This window comes from Chionomys nivalis, chromosome 5 (assembly GCF_950005125.1).
Source record: "Chionomys nivalis chromosome 5, mChiNiv1.1, whole genome shotgun sequence".
Classification (NCBI taxonomy): domain Eukaryota; kingdom Metazoa; phylum Chordata; class Mammalia; order Rodentia; family Cricetidae; genus Chionomys; species Chionomys nivalis.
This window is the reverse complement of record NC_080090.1, coordinates 87,659,766-87,681,880: the sequence shown is the minus strand read 5'-3', so window position 1 is coordinate 87,681,880 and position 22,115 is coordinate 87,659,766. Positions and strand designations below refer to the sequence as shown.

Sequence of the window (22,115 nt, the reverse complement as noted above, 5' to 3'; positions counted from 1 at the left end):
ATGATGTTTTGGGGGTGTTTGGTAGTATATATTAGCTCACTGTCTTCATTAAACAAGCAAGCTATATATAAAAATTTCCTTTACTAGATGAACTGTATTCTTCAGCAACTATTACCCATGCCATCTGCAGAGCCCTTTTCACACCTATATTGCCATGATAAGAGTTATTCATGCAAACATCTTCCTCCCTTTCAACAACATAGGTTTCTGAAGTATCTGGATTTAATTATGCAATTAGTAATTAAAACAATAATTATACCTTCTACTTAGTGTTTAATATGTGCTAATTTATGTATAATTTAATTTAACTCTTGCAACAACTTTATCACTATCTCCATTTTAAAGATGCTAAATCTTAGAAAGGTCAAGTGATTTGTCCTGGTAACAGCTACTAAATGGCAGAATTGGAATTTGAACTCATAAACTGTTCCACACCACCCATACTATATATTCATATCTAAATAAGTCTTACTAGATGAAAACAAAGGGAAGAATGTCCATGAATTTTGACAGCAAGAAAGAGATGAATAGCACGTTTTTCCCTCAAAGATCTTTGAAGAAGAGGGAATAGAAAAATAGTAAGAGCCAAAGTTCATAGATAGCACCAAAGAAATGGTGTTTTCCAGACAGAAGAGGGCAGATGCAAATATGAACTCATAGTATTTGGACAGCATGCACAAGACCCTTGCAAGATCAAGCAAGACAAATTCCCAGCATGATAAAAGGTTAGGTAGGCATGAAATTCCATCACTAGCTGAGGAGCTACTGGCATTCAATAGCTGCTAGGAGAGGGAGTCAGTTTTTCTTAATGATGGGACCCCTGGTAGGTCAACTCCAGAGCATGCCCCACTCCCAAAAGTAGTTGGGCAATACAAATTGGACTAAATGAGGATTAATAAAAAGAAAACTCAAAGTTAGGTGAGTTGGAAGGAGAGGGTAGATACTGGCTGTGTGTGGGAAGTATGAATATGATCCAAATACAATGTAAGAAATTCTCAAACAATTAATGAAAAAGCAGTATTTAAAAAGATAGTACTAAAGAATATTATTTATGTTATCAAATGTTAGTTATAGCGATGGCAGAAAGAAAGCAGCCATAGGCCTTTCTGTATTTCTTCTTTATGGGCCAGGATTGTTTCTCAATTTGGAAATGAGGAGCATGACCTCAGCTGGCCTCTCCTCTGGTCATCTCTATCCACCAACTCCTGTGGATAATACCTGAGCTATGCCTCAAGCATGTATGGAACTGTAGGTCATGGTAACATTTAACAAGAACATTCATTCTCCATAGGCACTATGAAGTTCAAAAAAAAAATGTCCATTGTATCTCTGTGCCTTTTTTTTCAAATGCCACCCCCTAATTTAATCAAGACGTTCTTTTATTTTGCAGAAAGGATTGTCAGTTCCATATTCCTTATGGAATAAGGGCTTCACAGTCAAATATGCAGGGTTGAAATAAACAATCTGAAAAGCCAGGGACAGGCTCTCCAAGCCAGAGCACACCAATCTTCTGTATAAACCTAGGGAGAAGGGAGTAAACTAAGCCTGCAGTTGTATCATAATTTTAAATTATTCCCAAATATTTTAAGGAGGTTGAGAACTATTTTATTATACAGAAATCTAAAAGAAAGTTAAGAAAATGGATAAATATAGAATCTTACTTTTTTTTTAAAATCATAACCATATTTCTAGAATCAAAAGAAAAAAAGCAAGCTTGTCACAACTAAGACTGGTCTTTTTTTAAACCTTGGGCCCCAACTATTCATTTAAATGTTGTAAAAATATGAATGAATATTTCAGTTGCTTTGCCCAAGAACCAACTTTTAATTCCAGTTCTTCAAACATTTCTCTAGTCTACAGGTAATATCTAGAAGACAATGCCAAAACTGTGGTAGAAAATAATGAAACCACTAAGAAGATAAACAAAGCAACAATATGGAGTCCCAGTCATGATTCAGGCTAATTACTGGTCCAATGCTTTTTTTCTATGCTGCAGCATCTTTCAAAATGCTTCGTCATTCTTTATTACTTTCCACAGCTAACTTGTGAATGCCAAATTCAAACTTCTGAGGCATAGGTCTTATGGGTTAGAAGGGGTCAAAAGTGTTTGAGGAAGATACAAGGCGGGCTTGGAGAACCCAAACCATGTGAAGAGATGACCTGAAAGTGTGCTGAAATTCCTTTCTCCTCGGACATGTAGTCCATTTCCTTCAGCATCTATTTGGCAGTTTAATACATTCAAATAAGCAGTAGAAGAAATATATCCAAAGGACTACTGTTTCAGATAGAATGGTAGGTATTTTCAGAACCCAGCAGGACTACAGAATGCAGGAGGTCTTTCAGAGCAAAAGCTCAGGTAACTCTCAATTCCTTCTCTTTTCTGCCTAGCTCAGACTCACTACTGATCTCAAATCAGAAACAACCCTAAGTGCTCAGACTAATTCAAAACATTTCAAGTACCTCCATATCAAACTCCAATTGTGAAAACCCAAAAAAGTTGTTTTCAGTTCTGTAACAAAGATATTCAGCAAAAGTTTACTCTCTTAAGTAAATAGTCACCTTTTCCTTCCTAAGGCAAAAACTAAGTCTTTGATTCATTCTCTCTCTCTCTCTCTCTCTCTCTCTCTCTCTCTCTCTCTCTCTCTCTCTCTCTCTCTCTCTCTCTCTCTCTGTTGGAACCCTAGAATCCATACAATGGCAGAAAAATCACTAATTTCAGCTGAGAAGCATCTTTTGGGGTTATAGCTACAGTACACACCTGTATAAGCCCAGCACTCAGAGAGTAAGGCAGGGGGATTAAAGTTAGAGGTCAGCTTGGGCACATAGCAAGTCCTGCCTCAAAGAATGGATGAAGATAGATGATATTTACATACTCTCACATTTCCTCATAAGACATTTATTAAAACACAAAAGAAAGTCACCACTCTAAATAAGCGATCAACATTATACTACCAGAGATGGGAAAAACCTAGGCAATGCCTCCTATTGTAATGTACTGAGAAGAACGCAGTACCACATCTATGATGGGATGCCAGACTGTTTATCCTGAATCTAATCATGAAAAAACATCATATAGGGAAAAAAAGTGAGAGATACCTATAAAATAACTGGCAACCACTCTTCAAAAATATCAAAACCATGAAACATAAAGATAGACAAAGGGACTGAGAGATCAGAGACTAAGGAGACAGTTTACCTCAACACACCTGTGATTCTGAATGGGACCCAAATGAGACCATAAGCCAGAAATTAGGTATCAGTGGGATAGCACGTGACATCTGAATAAGAGCCACAGATTAATAGTATTGTGTCATGTTGACATCCTGATTTTAAACATTGTGCATGCTTTATGAGATCTTAGCACTTGGAGATTTGTATGAACAAGCTGCACAGGGATTTTTCTCCTTCTTTAAAAATCAAATTTATTTATACCTGAAGTTATTTCAAGATAAAATGTTAAAATAACATTACAAGTGTTAACTCACACTGGATTCAGGTATGATAATTCGAAGGGATTAAAAGAAACAGTACCTCAGGCTTACATAATTTTTTACCTTCTTGTATGAAAAAGGAAAGGAGAAAAAATGCTTAAGGTTTTAGAGGAGGTTGTGATAAGTACAAGTTCCTGAAGATCTCAAACTCAGTCAAACGTTATTGTTCAAGTCCCATTTTCCTTGACTCCTTCATGTACCAAGCATTTACGTAAGTTGTGAAGTTCCTCTTGTCTATTTAATGTGTTCTCTCCTCTTTTCTAATCTTCAGTCTTCTCTCAAATGGCCTTTAATTTGAATACTTACTTTCTGGTCTCAATGTCCATTTTACATAATTTGTTTTCAGGTCTTCCTTCCAGCTTTTGCCCTCACAAATGCTTCCTTTTCCAATATCTGAAATGGAACTCCGGAAGTGTGATATTAAGTCCTGGAGTGAGCTTTAAATAGATTTAGAAGACCTGGGAGATTAAGTTCTATCTTTAACACTACCTGAATGACCCAAGGCAGGTCACTTCTTGGTTCTCAGAGTCTTTACTAATTACAGGGCTGAATTAGAATGAGTGGCTGTCCCACATACTTTCCTATGTGGGCTTTGAACAAATAGGAAGTCCAACTTCCCATTGCTCAAGCCAAAGTGCTAGGAGCCGTCTTTAACTTCTTGTTTTTCTCCTGTGCCACATTCAATTTAGCAGCAAATCCTATTGGTTCCATCTTTAAAAATACGTCCTTAAAGTTAACTGCTTCTCAGTGTTGCCATAGTCACCATTCTGCTTTAATCTATCTTCTCTGACCTGAACTATTTGCAGAAGCATCCTTTACTCATCTTTTCTCCCTGATTCTAGTGTGTTTCTCCTTCAGTTCTTTAAACCCATAAGCAAGCTGCTGGGCTTAAGCAGCTTCCTGAGGCATCCCACCAAGCCTCTGGTCCTACCTCATACTCAGCACACATTCTCCCTACTGCATCTCTAACAGATAAGCACATTCATAACTCAGTGTTGATATGTGCCATTTTATCTACTAGAAATATCTTTCTCAAAGATTTTAACAGCAATATCCATAATTTTCTCCAGGAATCAGTTCAAATACCAGCTTAGCAGTGAGCTCTTTCCTGGTCACTCTATATAAAATAGCAATATTCCTGGGACCTTTGGGATAACTGCCTCATTTTATCATATCACCAGCACACACACACACACACACACACACACACACACACACACACGGGGTGGGGGGAGGAACTTTCTGATGGTGTTTCTTTTACTAGAATAGAAGCTCCATGAAGGCAAGCACTTTTTTGTTATTTTCTTGTGCCAGCTGGTACTTAGAACATAGAAGATACAATATCTATTAAATAAAGTCAAATTTAACTACTTTCCTGTGTGCCCCTTTAAGCACATCTACAATATCTTGCTCTGCCTCTTAGCAGATCTCGTAGTTTCAGTTTCCATTATCTCTCTGAGTTACACTAGCAGGATTCCCAGCAGTTTCTTCCATTCTAAACTAAGTGAGATATTGCCACCAATATGACCAGAAAATATTGTCTTCAAGATATCACTGCTCTCCCTAACATGTCCAATTTTTTTTTCTATACATACACTCAAACTCTCTGAACTCCACCCAAAGCTCTTGACACTCATGCTCCAAACTATCCCGATATACTTTCCCACTACTTGCCAAAATACAGCCTTGGTACTAGAAGATCAGTGTCACTGATGGCATTTCTAATATAGATCCCCCCAAAAATCAGGACAGGAAGTTAAAAATCAGATAATATGGTAACATTCAAAAGATATTTTCATCAGATAAGAAGTAAGTTGATAACTGAGAATCCTGGAAGTGAATAATTAAAAGAATGAAAAGCTCAATTCTTTTCCCTCTAATGGATCTTACCTGACTCACTTTCATGAATCTGCTCAATTTCCTAGTTCCTATAGACAACAAATTATAAACTACCAATCAAGAAACTGCTATCTTTAGTAACTATCAGAAGCTCAACCTAGCTATGTGGCTGAGAAGTAGACTCTGACCTCTACAGCATTTTTATAGTGTCAATCTAAACACTGAGCAACTGTAGACAATCACATAATACCACTAAATTGAACAGATTGAACTAGTAGTGATTAATTATGCTTCTAGATTTAAATATAGCATTTTTTTTAAAAAAATACTTTTTATTTTAAAAAGTCCATGAAAGAAGGGTCAGGTAAGCCATGCAATTTTTCTTGCCTTGAGAACAAACACCGAGGTTCAGAAACATCACTAACGCAGAGAGTAGCAAAACAGAGAATGCCCCCACTACTTCTACTCTCTACCCTTAAAATGAACATCAAAAGGGAAACAAGGTCATGGGAAGAGGCAAGACAGGAATGGATGGGATGTTTCTATGGGTGCAAGGACTGGCTTATTCTGACTTCAGAGAAGAGATGATTAAAGCTAGATATTAGATTTCTTAGTTTGTCTACTTTATTTCCTTTCTAACATACGTGATAACAATGCTGTTAAGAAAGATTAACTTAGAGATGCAAAGACCACTCCATCTGGGAGAAGGTGTACAATTAGTCTCCAGGAACACACCCAGATACCATTCGGCCACAACAGCTCTATTTTCTCCCAGTTTTTTATTTTTATTTTTTAATTAATTAATTACTAATTCCTGTGACGTTCTAGGAAGAAAAATAAAGATATGAGTGATTTCTTCACTGTAAATACAAGAAACTAATATTTAGCATACTAACAACTATACTGAGCAATCCAGGGCCCAGTCTTAGGCAAAGCTTTGAGATCATTCTTAGCTAAGATCAAAGAAAACAACAAATAAAGAAAAAAAGTGAAAAATTGTTTTGCTTTACATTAAATAGAATAAATAGAAGTAGGGTAATACTGAATGAAACTGTAGGTTACTTAATCACCTTAAAAACAAGTCACTCCCTGAAGATATCAAATAGAATTGGGATTACTTCTGCAGGGTCCAATAGAGTCAAGGCAATAGAGATATAAGAACCAAAAGAATGTATGAGGACACCAAGGGAAACAGAATGCTACACAGTTATAGAAAGTGATGGATTTTTTTGTTTATTTGTTTGTGTTTTTAAAAGGCTGCAATGATATGGAGAAAAGATGTTTACTAAAGATGTTAAATAAGAAAATATGCACAATTTTCTCATATATTTCTTGTGCACAACAAAATGGACATCATATAATCCTCATTTTCCACAAAATACATAGAAAAAATCTGAAAGAAAATATATCAAATTGTTCATAATGATTCCAAATAATTATTACTTTCTATTTATTGCTGTTTCCTCTCAGTGTCTTATTAAGTAGCTCAGCCTGGCTTCAATTCACCATATAACCTGCATTACCCCTGAACTCATGGCAGCCCTGCTACACTCATCCTCCTGAGCACTGAGATCACAGGTGTGAATCTGCAGGTGTGATTAAGGAGGTTCATACCAAGCAAAAGGGAAAAAAGAGCGAGCAAGCTTCCTGTCTGTGCTTTAGTACCTCAAACCACACACTAATGGGTAGGATCCAAAAGGCTATTAGCTGAATGAATTCCCACAAGATGAATCCAGCGACACGTACTACGTATACAATAGAAAATAAACTGTAAAACAAAATACAACTAAGCTCCAGGACTGGTTTGTCTATTTCAAAATGAAATTAAAAAAAAAAAAACCAGAAAATATCACTATTCTTGTTCCTGGGATTAAGAGTAACTGCTTGGATAACTAAGGGGTCAGAAACCATGAAGAAGAATGCTTTTAGGTTCCTACAGTATGATCTTTCAAAGCTGGAATTTCAGTTCAGATAATTAAAAAATTAATCAATGTCCAGATTTTAACTTTGGATAAATACTGAAGAAAGCTGATTGTAAAAATAATTTGTAGAGCACACAGGGAAAACAAAGAAAGAAAAATAAAGCAGTGGCACACGCCTGAAATCCTAGCATCTAGGTGGCAAAGGCAGGGGAATCTTGAGCTCAGCTTGAACTGCACAGCAAGTTTGAGGCCTACGTTGGCCTTGAACACCAAGACCCTGTCTTGGGGAAGAAGGGAGGCAGAGGTGATCAAAGAAGGGTCTGACAGAAAAAACTCAGGGGCCAGAAAGATGTCATTACCAAAGATGATATAAAAATGAGAAACTGGCTGAGCAGTGGTGGCGCACGCCTTTAATCCCAGCACTCAGGAGACAGAGGCAGGTGGGATCTCTGTGAGTTCAAAGCCAGCCTGGGCTACAAGAGCTAGTTCCAGGGCAGGCTCCAAAGTTACAAAGAAACCCTGTCTCGGAAAACCGAAAAAAAAAAAAAAAAATGAAGATTCTGTTTCAGAAGAAGGAAAAATTTAAGTTCTGTTTTCATTTTAAATAAAAATCATGTCCAGACATGCTGGTAGAATCAAAGGGTTATTCCTGACAAAGATAAATTGGAGAACCAAAAGAAGCTAGTTCTGCAAGAAAGGAACTGAAATCAAGAGTGTATCTTCTCTCTGGACAAGCTGGGCAAGAAGAGTAGTAACACAATAGAAAGCCTAGCCTGATAACAGCATCAAAATGAATGACTGCGGGATCCATAAGCCATTAGTCCTTGCACAAGAACTGGTTCCGCAGCTTGACCACATAACTACTTCCTTCACGCACACGGGCAGCAGAGCATGATGATGTGAAGAAATGACTCAGAGGATACTGACTGCTTAAACTTGAACCGCAATTCTTCTGTCAGCCGATGTATAACCTTGAAGAAATTGCCCAAGCCCTCTGCCTATGCTCATCTATAAACAAAATGACAAAAGCAGTCTCACCTCAAAGGCCTGTTGTGTTGATTAAATGAGTTGTACATAAATACTTAGCAAAGTCCCTGGACATAGCTAGCACTCACTTTGTATTAGTTATAATAATCATTTTTATTACTTCTGTGAACCTTGTAATAAAAAAATATTGGCACCAAGTTGGCTTGCATACTATTAGTACATTGTTACAAACCAGTGTCTGTTTGCTTGGTGCCTGGTGAGCTGTATTAATAACCTCTCCTTTTCACAGAATATAAGAGGCACAGAGATGGTAATTGACAACATGAATAATTAACAGCTGATATTTAAACTACCTGATAGATGGCTAAACATCCTTATGACAGCATCGTATATATTTATAACATCTTATAAATTTTTTTATTTCATGTGACAAAAAAATGATACGGTAGAATTGAGGGTTTAGATTGTGAATGCTTATGGAGTGTCTAGTTAACCAAGGGATTAACTAGACATTTCCTAGTGTGATTCAACACAAAGTAACTGATAATCATCCAGGTACAACAACCTGATTTTAAAGTTATTGACTATATATTCTGAAACTTAGGGTGGCACTATGTTGTAGAAGAAACGGCATGGGAGTTCAGATTTCAATGTTATTTCATCCTGGTCTTACAAGAGTATTTTAACAATGAGAATTTTAACTTCTTAGTTATATATGAGGAAGGAAAAAAATATAGTATAATGTTCATACCAATATTAATAATACCAGTTTTAAAGTAAAACCTACCCAAATGCCATCAGGAGCAGAACAGTTAAACCTAGAAGGTCCAGTCTCAGAAGCTGCTCAGCTCCAAGCAAACTGGGATGGGTGTTCATCTTAGGGATTACTGAGCTATATGCTTTATAATATGTATTCTTGAAGTATTGAATACTTCCATGAGAAAACAAAAGAATTACAGCAAATACCCATTTACTCTACGGAGTGGCAAACATGCCACCACTGGATGAAAAGGAGTTAGCAGTACTGAGCATCACCACTTTATGAAAAGCTTGTGGAGTCCTAAGGGAGATGAAATGCCTTAACAACCCCAGAGCAAATCACCCTACTGAACTGGTTCAAGCTAGTTTCCAGTAGTCTGTTTACAGTAGTCACTGATATATTTAGTGACCGCATGGTTTTCTAATTTAGGGCGACTTAGCTGTACTTAGACACTTGTTTTCTACTATCCACACCCTGTACCCCCTCCCTTATTGTGCTTCTTCAAATTCTCTTATTCTTTCAGTTTCTAAAAACTGATTTATCACTATATCTTAGAAAATTTTATATCTAGCACTGTGAGCTCCTTAATAAAGAACAGCTAGATACAAAAGAATTAAAACATCAAAAAGGCAAACAAATAAGCTCACCTAAGCAAAAATTTCAGCTGCCTAAATCTAAAATAATCCTGGACACCCAGAGAGATACCTCTAGGGCAGCACATAGACAGATGCTGCTCAGTGTCACAGAAAATAAAGCTTCAAGATTTCTGTGAGTTGGCTTTGGTGGCAAACCTGACCCCTTTATCAGCAGTCTCACCTCTGAAGCACCCAGCAGCCTTCCACTCCCTACTCTACTCAAATAATTCAGCTTCACATCCTATTTGCTTCTCCAAAGACAATCTCTAATCTCTTCATCAGAAATGAGAGAATAAAGTTTCAAGTAATCGAAACAAATTCTGTTTTTGTTTTTTTGTTGTTGTTTTTTTTTTTTTTTGCTTTGTTTGGTGTGTGTGTGTGTGTGTGTGTGTGTTTGCTACCAAGAGGATAAACTATAACTGGAATAGCTTTCTACAAAGCATCATAAAATGCTCTCAGTGACCATGTTGTAATGAGGAAGAAATTCCATCACTAACAGAGACTGAGTTCAGTGGAGGACAGGTGATGGAGGGGGACAGCAGGAGGACTAAATCACTCATATATTCTTCCAAAGACATCTCCAAGTTAAACCCTTTCTCAAAGAGGCAGAATACAGGGCCATAACCTTTAGGAACTATTCTTTTCCCATTCATTCAATCAATCAATAGCATACTCATACCTTAGTGTCTTCAGGGCACTGGTTTATTGAGCCCCTGGGGATAACAAAATCCAATGATGCTCAAGTCTCTGACACAGTAGCAAAGTATTTGTATACAATCTACTTGCATTTATATCTCCTTTATACTGTAAATCATTCCCAGAGAACTTACATTAACCTGACATATGTAAATGCTATGTAAGTACTTGTTACACAATTTAGGAAAATAATGACAAGAGAAAAAACTCACACATGTTACAATACACATGCTCACTTTTCCCAAATATTTTTAGCCTGCAGTTAAAAATGTAGAAACAGAAGGCCAGCCATAACCTGCCAGAGACAATGATCAATTCATATACAAATATGGGTCAGTTCTTCCCCTGTTATTACTTATGATAATAACACTATAGAATACACTTCTTATAGTATAATCATCTTCGCTCAGCATACATAGAAAATGAATTACCCATCCAAAGAGCAACATATACTGCTTTAATTTTAAATCTCTTTTACTACCAATCCTATTTCTTTGATGTGTTAGCTAATTTTATGTGAACTTGACATAAACTAGAGTCATCTGAGAGGGGGGAACCTAAAGAGAAAATACCCTTACCAGACTAGCCTGTAGAGAAACCTGTAGGGGTGTTTTCTTCTCTTTTCTCTCTGTTCTCTGCTCTCTCCCCTCTCACCCCCACTCCTCAACAGGGATTCTCTGTGAAACAGCCCTGACTGTCCTGGAACTCAGAGATCTGCCTGCTTTTCCCTTTTGAGTGCTGGGATTAAAGGCATGCACCACCATGACTGACTTTTTAAAATATGGAATGGTCCAGCTCACTGTAGGTGGAACCACCTTTGGGCAGGTAGTTCTGGACTGTACAGGAAAGAAGTCTGAGCAAGCTACAAGGAGCAAAAGTCGGTAAATAAGCAACATTCCTCCATGGTTTCTGCATCAGTTCCTGCTCTCACTTCCCTTCCCATGCCTCCAAGTTATGTTTGGTCATGGTGTTTTATTTATCACAGCAACTGAAAACTGAACTAAGATAGTTGCTGTCTAAAAATCTGACCAGTTGTAGTAATTCTCTTGTAACTAGAGTACTGTGCCAGCAAGGTTACTTTTGCTTATGGCTCTCAGGAAGAATTTGTGTCTTTGCATTTTCTAGCATCTAGCCCATAATCTGCTCCCACATGCTAAACCACTGGCACAGCATTTTCTCTCTGTAACTCTTTATCACATGGCCTCCTTCTAACTGCAATCTCCTCTCAAAAGGTCACTTTTGACTACATTTAGAGTCTATATGGACACTCAAGTATACACTCCTCATCAAAAAATCCTTAATTTAATCAGAAGCTGTTATGAATATCCAGGTACAGGATTGGTGCAAACATATGCCTTTATTTCTCTTGAATAAATGATAAGAAATATCTAAAAATGCCAAATCAAGATGGTGAGTACATAATGTTTGAGGGGTTATCAAACTATTTTCCAAAGTGATTATTATTTCACACTCTTACAAGCAACACAAGATGTCTACACATTTTTGATGGAGGTGGGTCTTGTATTAATCTGTTGCTTTCATTAGTTAATTAATAAAGAAACTGCCTAGGCCCATTTGATAGGCCAACCCTTAGGTGGGTGGAGTAAACAGAACAGAATGCTGGGAGAAAGAAGCCGAGTCAGTGAGTTGCCATGATTCTCCCACTCCAGACAGACGCAGGTTAAGATCTTTCCTGGTAAGCCAGCTAACGGTGCTACATAGAATATTAGAAATGGGTTAGATCAATATGTAAGAGCTAGCCAATAAGAGGCTGGAACTAATGGGCCAGGCAGTGTTCAAAAGAATACAGTTTCCGTGTAATTATTTCGGGTATAAGGCTAGCCACGCGGGCGGCCGGGTGCTAGGAACGTAGCCCGCCGCTCCTAATACAACACATTTCCAACAATGCTTCATATTGTCAACTTTTCATTTTAAGCACTTTAGGGAATTGATAGCATATGTGCATATTTCCTAAATACTCTAATATGTATACACCTGATGATGAATGACACTGAACATCTTTTCATATGCTGATGGTCGTTTATATATCTTTATTAGAAAATTGTTTACTAAGATGTTTTGCCTAAAAACTTTAGGTAGTATGTCTTTTTATTACTGAATTTTAAGTTTTTATTCTCCAGTCTGATACAAGCCTTTGTCCTATGTATGCTGCTATGATTTGAATGTCCCCCTTAAAGTTCATGTGCTTAATCCTCAATGTTGTAATGGTGAGAGGTGATTAGGTTAATGGATCAGTATCTTTATCATGGGAGTGGGTTTGTTATTTCAGGACTAAGTTTCTGATAAAAGGGTGAAAATAACCAGCCCCTCTCTTTCTCTTTCTGCCCCACCATCAGTGCCATGCTTTCACCATGCTATGACACTGTAAGAAGAAGGCCCTTGCCAGAGGCGATCCCCTGTGAATTTTGTCTCCATAACTATCAAAAAATAAACCTCAATTCTGAATAAATTATTCAGTTTCAGCATTTTCTTCCAGTTGGTGGCTTTTTATTTTCTTTAAAATATCTTTTCAAAAAGTTCAGGACTTCATGAAGTCTGACTTATCATTTTTTTCCTCTTACACCTCATGTTTTTGAATATTCTAAGATACCATTTTCTATTCAAGGTCACAAAGATTTTCTTAAAATTCCCAAGTAGCTTTTATGCACAGGCAAAGTTGAGAACTACTCGTCTGTGGGGAATGTGACCTAGCTTTTTAAATTTAACCTGAGTTTCTGCCAGAGAAAATTAGAGCACTAAAAGCAAATTAAGAATATAGTTAACTGGAAAAACAGGGTACAATCAAGATCCACAGGACACCTTTCTGAAGTGACCAGCTTCCAAGCTTAATTGTCTGTCAAGAGCCAAAATAAATGAGCTGGGAAAAAAGCAGAGGCAGAGGTGTTTTACATGTCACCCACAAGGTGGAAGGAGGAAGCAAACAAAATTGTCCCTTCCCTCTGAGGGAAACAGCGAACCTACATACTGATAAAATGGGAAAAATTATTACTCTTCCATGTGGGGGTGAGAGTCACCATTTCTGAAGCTACCATTTTAAATAAACTAAGGTGGTAGTAATAATATTTGTTCAAACTTTGCTTCCAACAGGGGTCAGACAGACTTAGTTTTCATTCAATTGAGGAGATGTCAGGAGCACCAAATAGATTCAAGTTTCCCTAGAATCCTAGACAAAGTGGGTCTGTTTCTTAGCTGTGGACAGGAGGTTACTTTCCAGATGTTATATTTAGCATAAAGGAATCTCCAACACAGCTTCATGCAAAATATATAGTATGCCCCAGTAGGTATAACCACAAACCAGAGGGTCAGCAGGGAGTATCCTTAAGAAGGTTTAGCAGCATAGAGGGGCCAATTGTGTAGAAAAATTGACAACCCAAACCAGTTGAATTAGCTATGAGCCTGATTCTTCTCTGTACCTCATATTTAATGAGCCTTTGTTTCCCTTCTTCCTAGCAAATCTATACATGGGGAAAAAAACATGCTGCCTATTTCATGACAACTCTGAACTTCTAGCCCACATCACGTCAAAGTAACAACAGAGTTAATGTTTTGGGGAGGTTTGTGTACAAAAGAAAATGTTCGTCCTACTTTCTAGATGACTTTCTAGATCCAATGGCAAAGAGAAAGGCCTCTTCCTTGCACGCCACAGCTACAGCTTCCTGAGAGGACATGTCGATGAAAGCAGGAGCTCTAGACCCAGATGATAGGAATAAAATACCAGCCTCAATGCATCTTTGCTTACTGTCTTCAAGCCTTACTTTCCTCTTTTATAAAGAGATAATAATAATAACTACAAATACATTGTAAGGATTAAAGGTGATATGTGAAAATGTTTAACATAACACTCGGTATATATAAATGATTTTTTCTTTATCACTACGCTTTATAGACTAGCATTAAAACATAGCCATCCTCAGTAAAATCAGAAATAAAAGTACCTTTACTGAAGCCAGTGTCTGTGAAGAATTTGATTTTATTTTTGCTACTGGATACAAATTTCATTGATTTTATTTTTTGCTAATACAAATTTACTGGTAAAACAAAAGACACTATCTCTGCTACGATTCCACTGTGCTATGTCTTGGTTGCTGGTCACTATAAGAGCCTCTGAAATGATGCGTCTTTCCTCAATAAATGTGGCCTTTCTACTGCATAAGTCAGCTCGCTCTATACTCATACTCCACTTGTATTTGTCTTTATCTCGGGTCTACAACCTTTCAGAAGAAATCTATAGTGTAGGACGGAGGTACCATGAAGATCTATAACCCAAATTGGTTTTTTTTCTGGGGAGGGGGGTGTTGTTTCTATCTTTAGGGAACTGAAGCATATAATCAAGTTCAGGTCTTGAGCTCAGTTTCTCAAAGTTAGCAGCAGATCCAGCATGAGAAAGGTCCCTTGGATAAGATCTCTGATCTTATTCATCTTTTATGAAGCACAAAGCATCATAAAACAAAAAAGATGGTCTCTTATCTGATTTCTATCTTTATCAGTGGAGGTCTAATTCTTCAGGTGCAATAGACTCTACACAAGATAGCAGAAAACTGGTTGAAGAATGTGTTTTTGCCTAGAACTAGAAAGCAGAACGGCTCTCACCCAATTCAAAAAGAATGAGTCTTTTCTTATCTATTAGACAACTTTGTAGAGTTCTTTGCATTCACTGGGACCCCAAAAGGAAGAGAAATGAGATTTTAGAATAATAAACACTGACCATTCCATAATCCTATTTATATCTCTAATTAGTAATAATATATTGAAACCAGGTTACAACAACCAAGAAACAGTCTTATGATCTGCATTTATACAATTATAATTTTAATATGCTTAAAGACAATAACGAGAGAAACCAGGTCAAGTCTATAATACTGCATGATTCTATTCATACAAAATATGAATCTATGCACAACCAACGTTTGCTATTAGAAATAAGTGCTGTGGCTGCTCCTAGGGCATCCGGAATTGGGAAAGGAAGATAAAAGTCTTTTGGAATACTGAAATGTTTTGATTCCTGATCAGGGAGCTGGTTACATAGGTGTATTCTGTTTGTGGAAATGTACTAAGCTACAAACTTATCATATGTTTGTTTTTCTTGTATGACAGTGGTTCTCAACCCAGGGTTGAATGACCTTTCACAGGGGTCATTTAAGACCATCAGAAAATATAGATATTTACAATACAATTCCTAACAGTAGCAAAATTACAGTTATAAAGTAACAATGAAAATAATTTTATGGTTAGGATCACCACAACATGAGGAACTATATTAAAAGGGTGCAACATTAGGAATGTTGAGAACCACTGTTCTATGAAGTATCATAAACAATCTTGAGAATTTTTCTTTACATCATCAATGTAAGAACACAGCTTACAGAGGTCAACCTTGAGGTCCTGGTTAGTAATGTTATTAATGGAAGGATTTTTCTTTCTAGAGGACTGTCAGTGAGTGTTGACAGGAGTTACCGTTCCCTCTTTTTCAGATGTTATACCCTCAATACTCCACCTCTAAACACAGAGACTGCCTCTTCACAGATGCAGTTAAATACAGAATAGTACTCAGTCTTTTGTTCAGGACAGTAGAAATGGAAGAAATCCTGTACTACTTCCAAGTCTAATCAAATCTGAAACACTGTCCAATGTTAAAAACTAGGAAATTGATTAAGAGCTATAACCACATCAATGACAATTCTGATTATTAAACTATTTTCTCACTTAGCCTCTAATCTTAATACTGGATGTTGTCATCTAGAAGTCAGCAAGTAAATAGCTGTATATAATCTATAATCTCCCTATGACATTCTCTGGGGAATGTCAGACATGGTATATGTGATGGTTTGAATAAGAATGGCTCCCAGAAGCTCATAGATTTTCATGCTTGGTCATTAGGGAGTGGCACTACTTGAGCAGATTGTTGGAGTAGATTTGGCCTTTTTGTAGAAAGTATGTCATTGGGGGTGGGCTTCATGGTTTTAAAAGACCAAGTCAGTCCTAGACTCTTTATTTTCTTGCTGTCTGTGGATTTGGATGTAGGCCTCTCAGCTACTTCTCCAGCACCATATCTGCCTGTGGGGCAGCATGCTCCTTACCAGATGAAAATGAACTAAATCTCTGAAACTATAAGCAAGCTCCAATTAAATACTTTCTTTTATAAAAGCTGCTGTGGTCATGGTATCTTTTCACAGCAATACATCACTGATTAAGACTACTACTTTGTACAGTATTCAGGGTCTCTGCTAGCATTTATAACCAAGTCTAATGAAAGAATGACTCCACTGAGAGCTTAAGAAAGGGGGGTTCCTGAGTTCCCAAGAGGCTAGTTCCAGTACTAATAGGAAAAAGGGTATTTGACAAAAAGGTCTTAAGTTTATGACAATTATTTTCAGCTTTTCTTTGGTTAAATTTCTCAATCTATATGCAATAAATTAAGTAACAATCAAGTTTCAGAAAGCAGTAAAGTGTCCATGCTGAGAATAACCAAATCCTGGAGTCCAACTGGCTAAGACAGAAGTTAGAAAGAAAACTAAATTCAAAATATAAACATATAGGAATTGGTAAGGGAACTAGATGAGGAAAACATGACACAACACTAAAGATCGCTAGGTCCCAAGAGTTTTGCAAAGCACAAAGGAAGCTCCCAGAACAGTATTAGTACATAAAGCTTATGGCTAATGGTGCTGATCCACGACTGTGTCTTCCCAGGATTATCATTTCAGCTTAGAAGGTTAAAACGTTTGCCATTCAAATATTCTTTTTCTTTAAGACTATGTGGTATAGAATGGTCAGTGGAAAACCTGCTACGTGAAAGAAAATATTTTTTCTCTTATTTACAAAGCCGTGCCACTGCTCCAGCCAAGAACCTTTGTGACTAGGGACATATATCCATATACCTTTTTAAAGAGTCTTCCTGAGTCCTCGCTGACTTGAACAAATCGAGGAATTATATTATTCAAGTAGATGTCACTCAGGGTGGTATGATCCCTGCTCTCCCGCTTCACCTGGTTTAAGAGGAGGTTCCAGCAGTTTACTGGAGAGAGGACATTCTGGTCTTTCCTGCAGAGAAACAGAAGAAAAAAAATTAAGTGTTAGTAAGCAAGCAGGGCCAGCAGCTATGATGATAGGACATATCACAAAAATCACAGTAATCAAAGCAGAAGCAGAAACAAAGCTATCTTCCTTAAAGCCTACTGCTATGATTTGAATGGGAAATGCTCCCTGCCCCAGGCACACATATTTTTGTACTTTCTGTACCCCAGCTACAGGAGGTTGAGCTTAGCTGGAGGAAGAGAGTCGCTGTAGGAATGAGCCTTAAGGGGTATAGGCCAATTCATTTTAATAATTAGAAAACTGAAGCTCATAGGAATTGCCATTCTCTCACATCATAAAGAGCAAGGGGAAGTCAGAGTCCACAGTTCTGTATTGTCTGACTAGAATGCATCAGACTGTCTCTCCACAGTACACATCTTAGAGTTAGGTCATCTGGTCATCAAAGTTAAAGAGTTTATCTATCAGAGGGCTGGAGGGATGGCTCAGTGGTTAAGGGACTGGCTGCTCATATGGAAGACCTGGGTTCAGTTCCTACGGCCCACAACAGGTAGCTCACAACCACTCCTAATTCGGACTCCAGGGGATTGGGTCTCTCTTCCCACATCCATGGGCACCTGCACTCGTATATAAACCCACACATGTACACATACACATAATTAAAAATAATTTTAAAAATTATCTTATCAGCCGGGCGGTGGTGGCCCACGCCTTTAATCCCAGCACTCGGGAGGCAGAGGCAGGCGGATCTCTGTGAGTTCGAGGCCAGCCTGGTCTACAAGAGCTAGTTCCAGCACAGGAACCAAAAGCTATGGAGAAATCCTGTCTCGAAAACTCCAAAAAAAAAAAAAAAAAAAAAAAAAAAAAATTACCTTATCAGAGACAAAATCTATGGAATACTACAGACTAAAACCTCTACAAGTTTGCCCACAATAGGATTCCATAGAAACAACATTGAAGATATCTGCCATGAAAAAATTCACAGAAGACTCTCTAGTTCCATTTACACATATAAAGAGGGTTGTTTTGGACAGCACTGACTACGCCATTATCTCAAGCCCCATATAATTAAGAAAACAACTGTATTTGAGTATATGTATTCCTATCATTCATGCTTTGGTAGAGCCATAAAGTTCTAAGTCTTTACTCAAATGAAAACGTGATTCCCAAAGCATATCAATTACCTGCTCTGTCTGCAGTACTAATCTGAACAGATAGATAGCTATACACCTTGAAGTTGGGTTTCTTTTAGGAGAGAAAAGAGAAGTAGGATTCATTTACAGAGCCCTTTACATTGCTGTTTAAATCCCACAAGTAGTCAAAAAGTGAGCTGCAACACACTTCAGTTTGGAAAATAAGCAAGTCAACGAGGCATTTTTTTCATAGCGGTATAGCAAGGCCCTACAGAGCAGGAAGCTCTACTGGAAGGGAGCACAGGAAGGCTCTGCTGGATGGCTTCCTGCTCTAGTAGTTTTGCAGGCTTCTTTGATTTGGAGTCGATAAAACTGAGGGAACTTCATTTGGTTAGGAGATTAAAATTTGTCTTTATATCTTTTCCATCTAGCATTTGTTAGTACAGTGTCTCTGCTTTCCCTGTTCTTTACCCCCACCCCCAGTCTCAGGCTGTATAATGCCAGGACATCTAAAGAAAGGGGTATGCATCCCTTAGGAATGTACTGAACACAGCTGTGAACCTCTTTAAATATTAATCCCTAAAAAGTAGACAAAATATCCAAAAGTATTTTTCTTATTTAAAAAAAAATTCAGGAAGATCAAGAAAATACCACACTGTGTTGCAGAAGAGATGACTAATCAAAAGAAAGGAAACCCAGAAAGTCATAAGCCAGTGTGCACCTACAGAAGGGATTATCCTACAAACATACTGGACAAGATAAACCCATGGAACTGAATCATGAACATTAATTTGAAGACACAAGCCCAGTTTTTCTTCCTCAATACAGATTAAATCTATGGATGCTCAAACACTTAACAACAGATGGAAAAAAAAACCAAAACAGATGGCTAGAAGGATTTCTAAGATGGTCAAGGAAAAAAACAGCTCCATGATCATAAAATCTCTACATTATATATTACCACACCCCTCATATTTCCTATGGTTGTTTCAATAAACTGACATACAACATCACCACGTGTCCCATCAATTTTCTACCAGCTCATCTACAAAATGGACAGTGCCCCATTGAGCTCCTGAAAGATCTTCAATAGATCACTGCCTAGTTCCCAGAAGCTCCTCCAGTCGGCAATGGCAGTTAATTAACAACGTCTACATTTGTGGCTCTGCAGAGCCTAAGTTTGGTGTTAGTGGATGGCTTGAGCTTCCGCATGGCTGTACTGAGGTTTCCTCCTTGTCCACAATCTATTATTTGCCCTTTCTCAAGGCTGTTGTAGATCAGCTGAGATGGCGGATGCAAGAGAACTTTAGCAACACAAAACACTATGCAAATGTGAGAAATATTATTATTTTCATTTCCAAACAAATGAAGACTTAGCTTTTATCCATTTCCAACATGTTCCTCAACAGGCACTGGGCCACAGCCAAGAAAGCAGCCTGCTAAAAGTGCATAACCCTTAGCAAATCACAGTTGGAATAAGACGGTGACAGGCAATTAACCACCAGCTGTAAGTGTCTGGGAAGACATGAAAGATATACCAAAAGGGAAGCAGACTTCAGTACTCCACTATAGTTTCCCAAAGAGACAAGGTAGAACAATAGTCCTGTGTTCCTCAGTGGGCACTGGGTGCTGAGGTTGACAAAGAATTCAAAGGGAGCCCAGAATCCCAGAAGCACCAGCAACTTCCAAAGCCCCATAGCAGAATCCCTCTCAGACCTGCCAATTTCTAAAAAGCTGGCAATTATCAATGCATCTAAGAATATAATTTCTCACTTTTAGATAACAGTTCTGCAATGACAGACTAAACTCTGAATGAGTTAAATTCATCATTCAGTTTATGTTATTAAGTATCCAATGAGAAAGATTAAAAAAACAGGTATATGCATGATAAAAGAACTCATTTAGTGATGGTTTGACAGCAAACTAGTGATAAGAAAGAAGCTGAATGCAAGAAGTAAAATAAATAAAAAAATGCAAAACTAAATTCCCTCCTGGCACTTTGATTAAAATGAAATGAACTGAAGCAGTCAAAGAGATTATATTATTCAGATGAGTGTTATTAGCCTTTCTGGCTTATTTTCTTTATTATGCATTTTGCTGATGCTGACAGAAACAGGCAACCTCGATAGAGGAAAAGCTGCAGCGGATTTGTGGTCTGACAGCGCTGTGCATAAAATCAGACCCTTGCTGACCCAAATAAGCCAGAGGATGGATTGGATTTGCTAGGGAAGGTGTTAAAAAAGGAGAGAATTTAAAAATCAAATCACCAAGGCAGAAACTGACTTAAAAGATTCTGCCTATAATGGTAGCTGCTGGTTGTGTGTCACAGTAGTACAGTGGCAGCCTGAAGGTACCTTTCAAAGACAAGCGGGCAGACAGGGGGTGGGCACATTTCTCTGGATTTATCACAGCTGTGGCTTCAGCTCTGCCAACAATGAGATCAGAGTAGGAAAGCTCAGAGACAGGAACAGAGAAGTACCAAAAGCAAAACCAATATACACTATGTGAAGAAAGAAGCTTTCAAAATTTCAAGTTAGAGCCACATACTTGCCTAGACAGATGAATAGAAAGGATTCAATAAGCTGTCTATGTGTCTTACTTAAAACAATCTAACTGCCCCCTCTAATCAGATTTGGGGAAAGAGCTAGAGCAAATGGGATTCTTGTAGCTCTGGAGTACTCCCATGGAGCTTAGCTATAACCTTGGGAGAGGCATGCTTTCCTTTCCCTCCTTCCAAACTAGGAATCTGCTTTGAAGTAGACAACTGGACCAATAGTGTCTTACACATTTGCTAAATGTTTAGCAACCACTTACTTAGTGCATATGAGACCACAGTTCTTTTGGGTTAAAACAGAACTAAGCAAGGTCCTAAATATGATCCAACGAGACTCTGCCTTCCCTTCAACCACTCCACAGAACATTGACCTCAGGGGAGAGGAGACAGCTGGAGGCTCTTCCCATCATTCAAGACAGTTCAGTGGGTACCCTGAGAACAAACAGGAGGTCTACTCCAAACCCAATCTCTGCCATCCCAAGCTCTTGCCTAGATTTCTGACATCTTATTTCTGGTTCTTTCTGAGTTTCCAATCTCTTTTTATTTCATTCATTCACTCAACAAAAAATGAGTAGTTAACAATGTGCCAAACCCTGTTCTGTGGACTAGGGCTAAAAAAGGTTCATCATTCTTGTTTCTTATATCAATCCATATTTGTGGACTTCTTAGATCTAAAACATGGCTTCTTCCTCCTAAACTGTCCTTGTGGGTGAAACCCTCATCTTGTTTATATTGGTCTTGCTGTTTGTGTATATATAGAAGAGCCCATTGAGAAACCCTCATTTGACTAAATTAGAAGGTCTGTCTTTTGACAGCCTTCTTTATGACTTCTACAGACCTGGAGTCTTCCCCTTCTTTACCCTACTCTCCTTGTATTCTATAGCTATGATCTAAATACTGGTGAACATAAACTATGAACTCAATTTCTGTCATTTGAACTTTAAACATACCTCTCTCAAGGCACACTAAAATAATCAATGATCAATACTATACATAGTTTATTATTACAATCCTAGAATTTGGAGGGTAGAGGCAGGAAAATTGC

At 37.9% G+C, this 22,115-nt stretch overlaps 1 protein-coding gene across 5 annotated transcripts in view; it reads right to left on the bottom strand.

The window, feature by feature from the left end:
• The window catches only part of Srgap2 (SLIT-ROBO Rho GTPase activating protein 2), a 219,951-nt gene that overhangs the window by 90,311 nt on the left and 107,525 nt on the right, over positions 1 to 22,115 (bottom strand). For all 5 annotated transcript variants that reach the window (XM_057769172.1, XM_057769170.1, XM_057769174.1 and 2 more), the window contains exon 4: positions 17,230 to 17,392. In XM_057769172.1, coding sequence (XP_057625155.1) covers positions 17,230 to 17,392 — 163 coding nt within the window. The remainder of the gene's footprint in view (positions 1 to 17,229; positions 17,393 to 22,115) is intronic.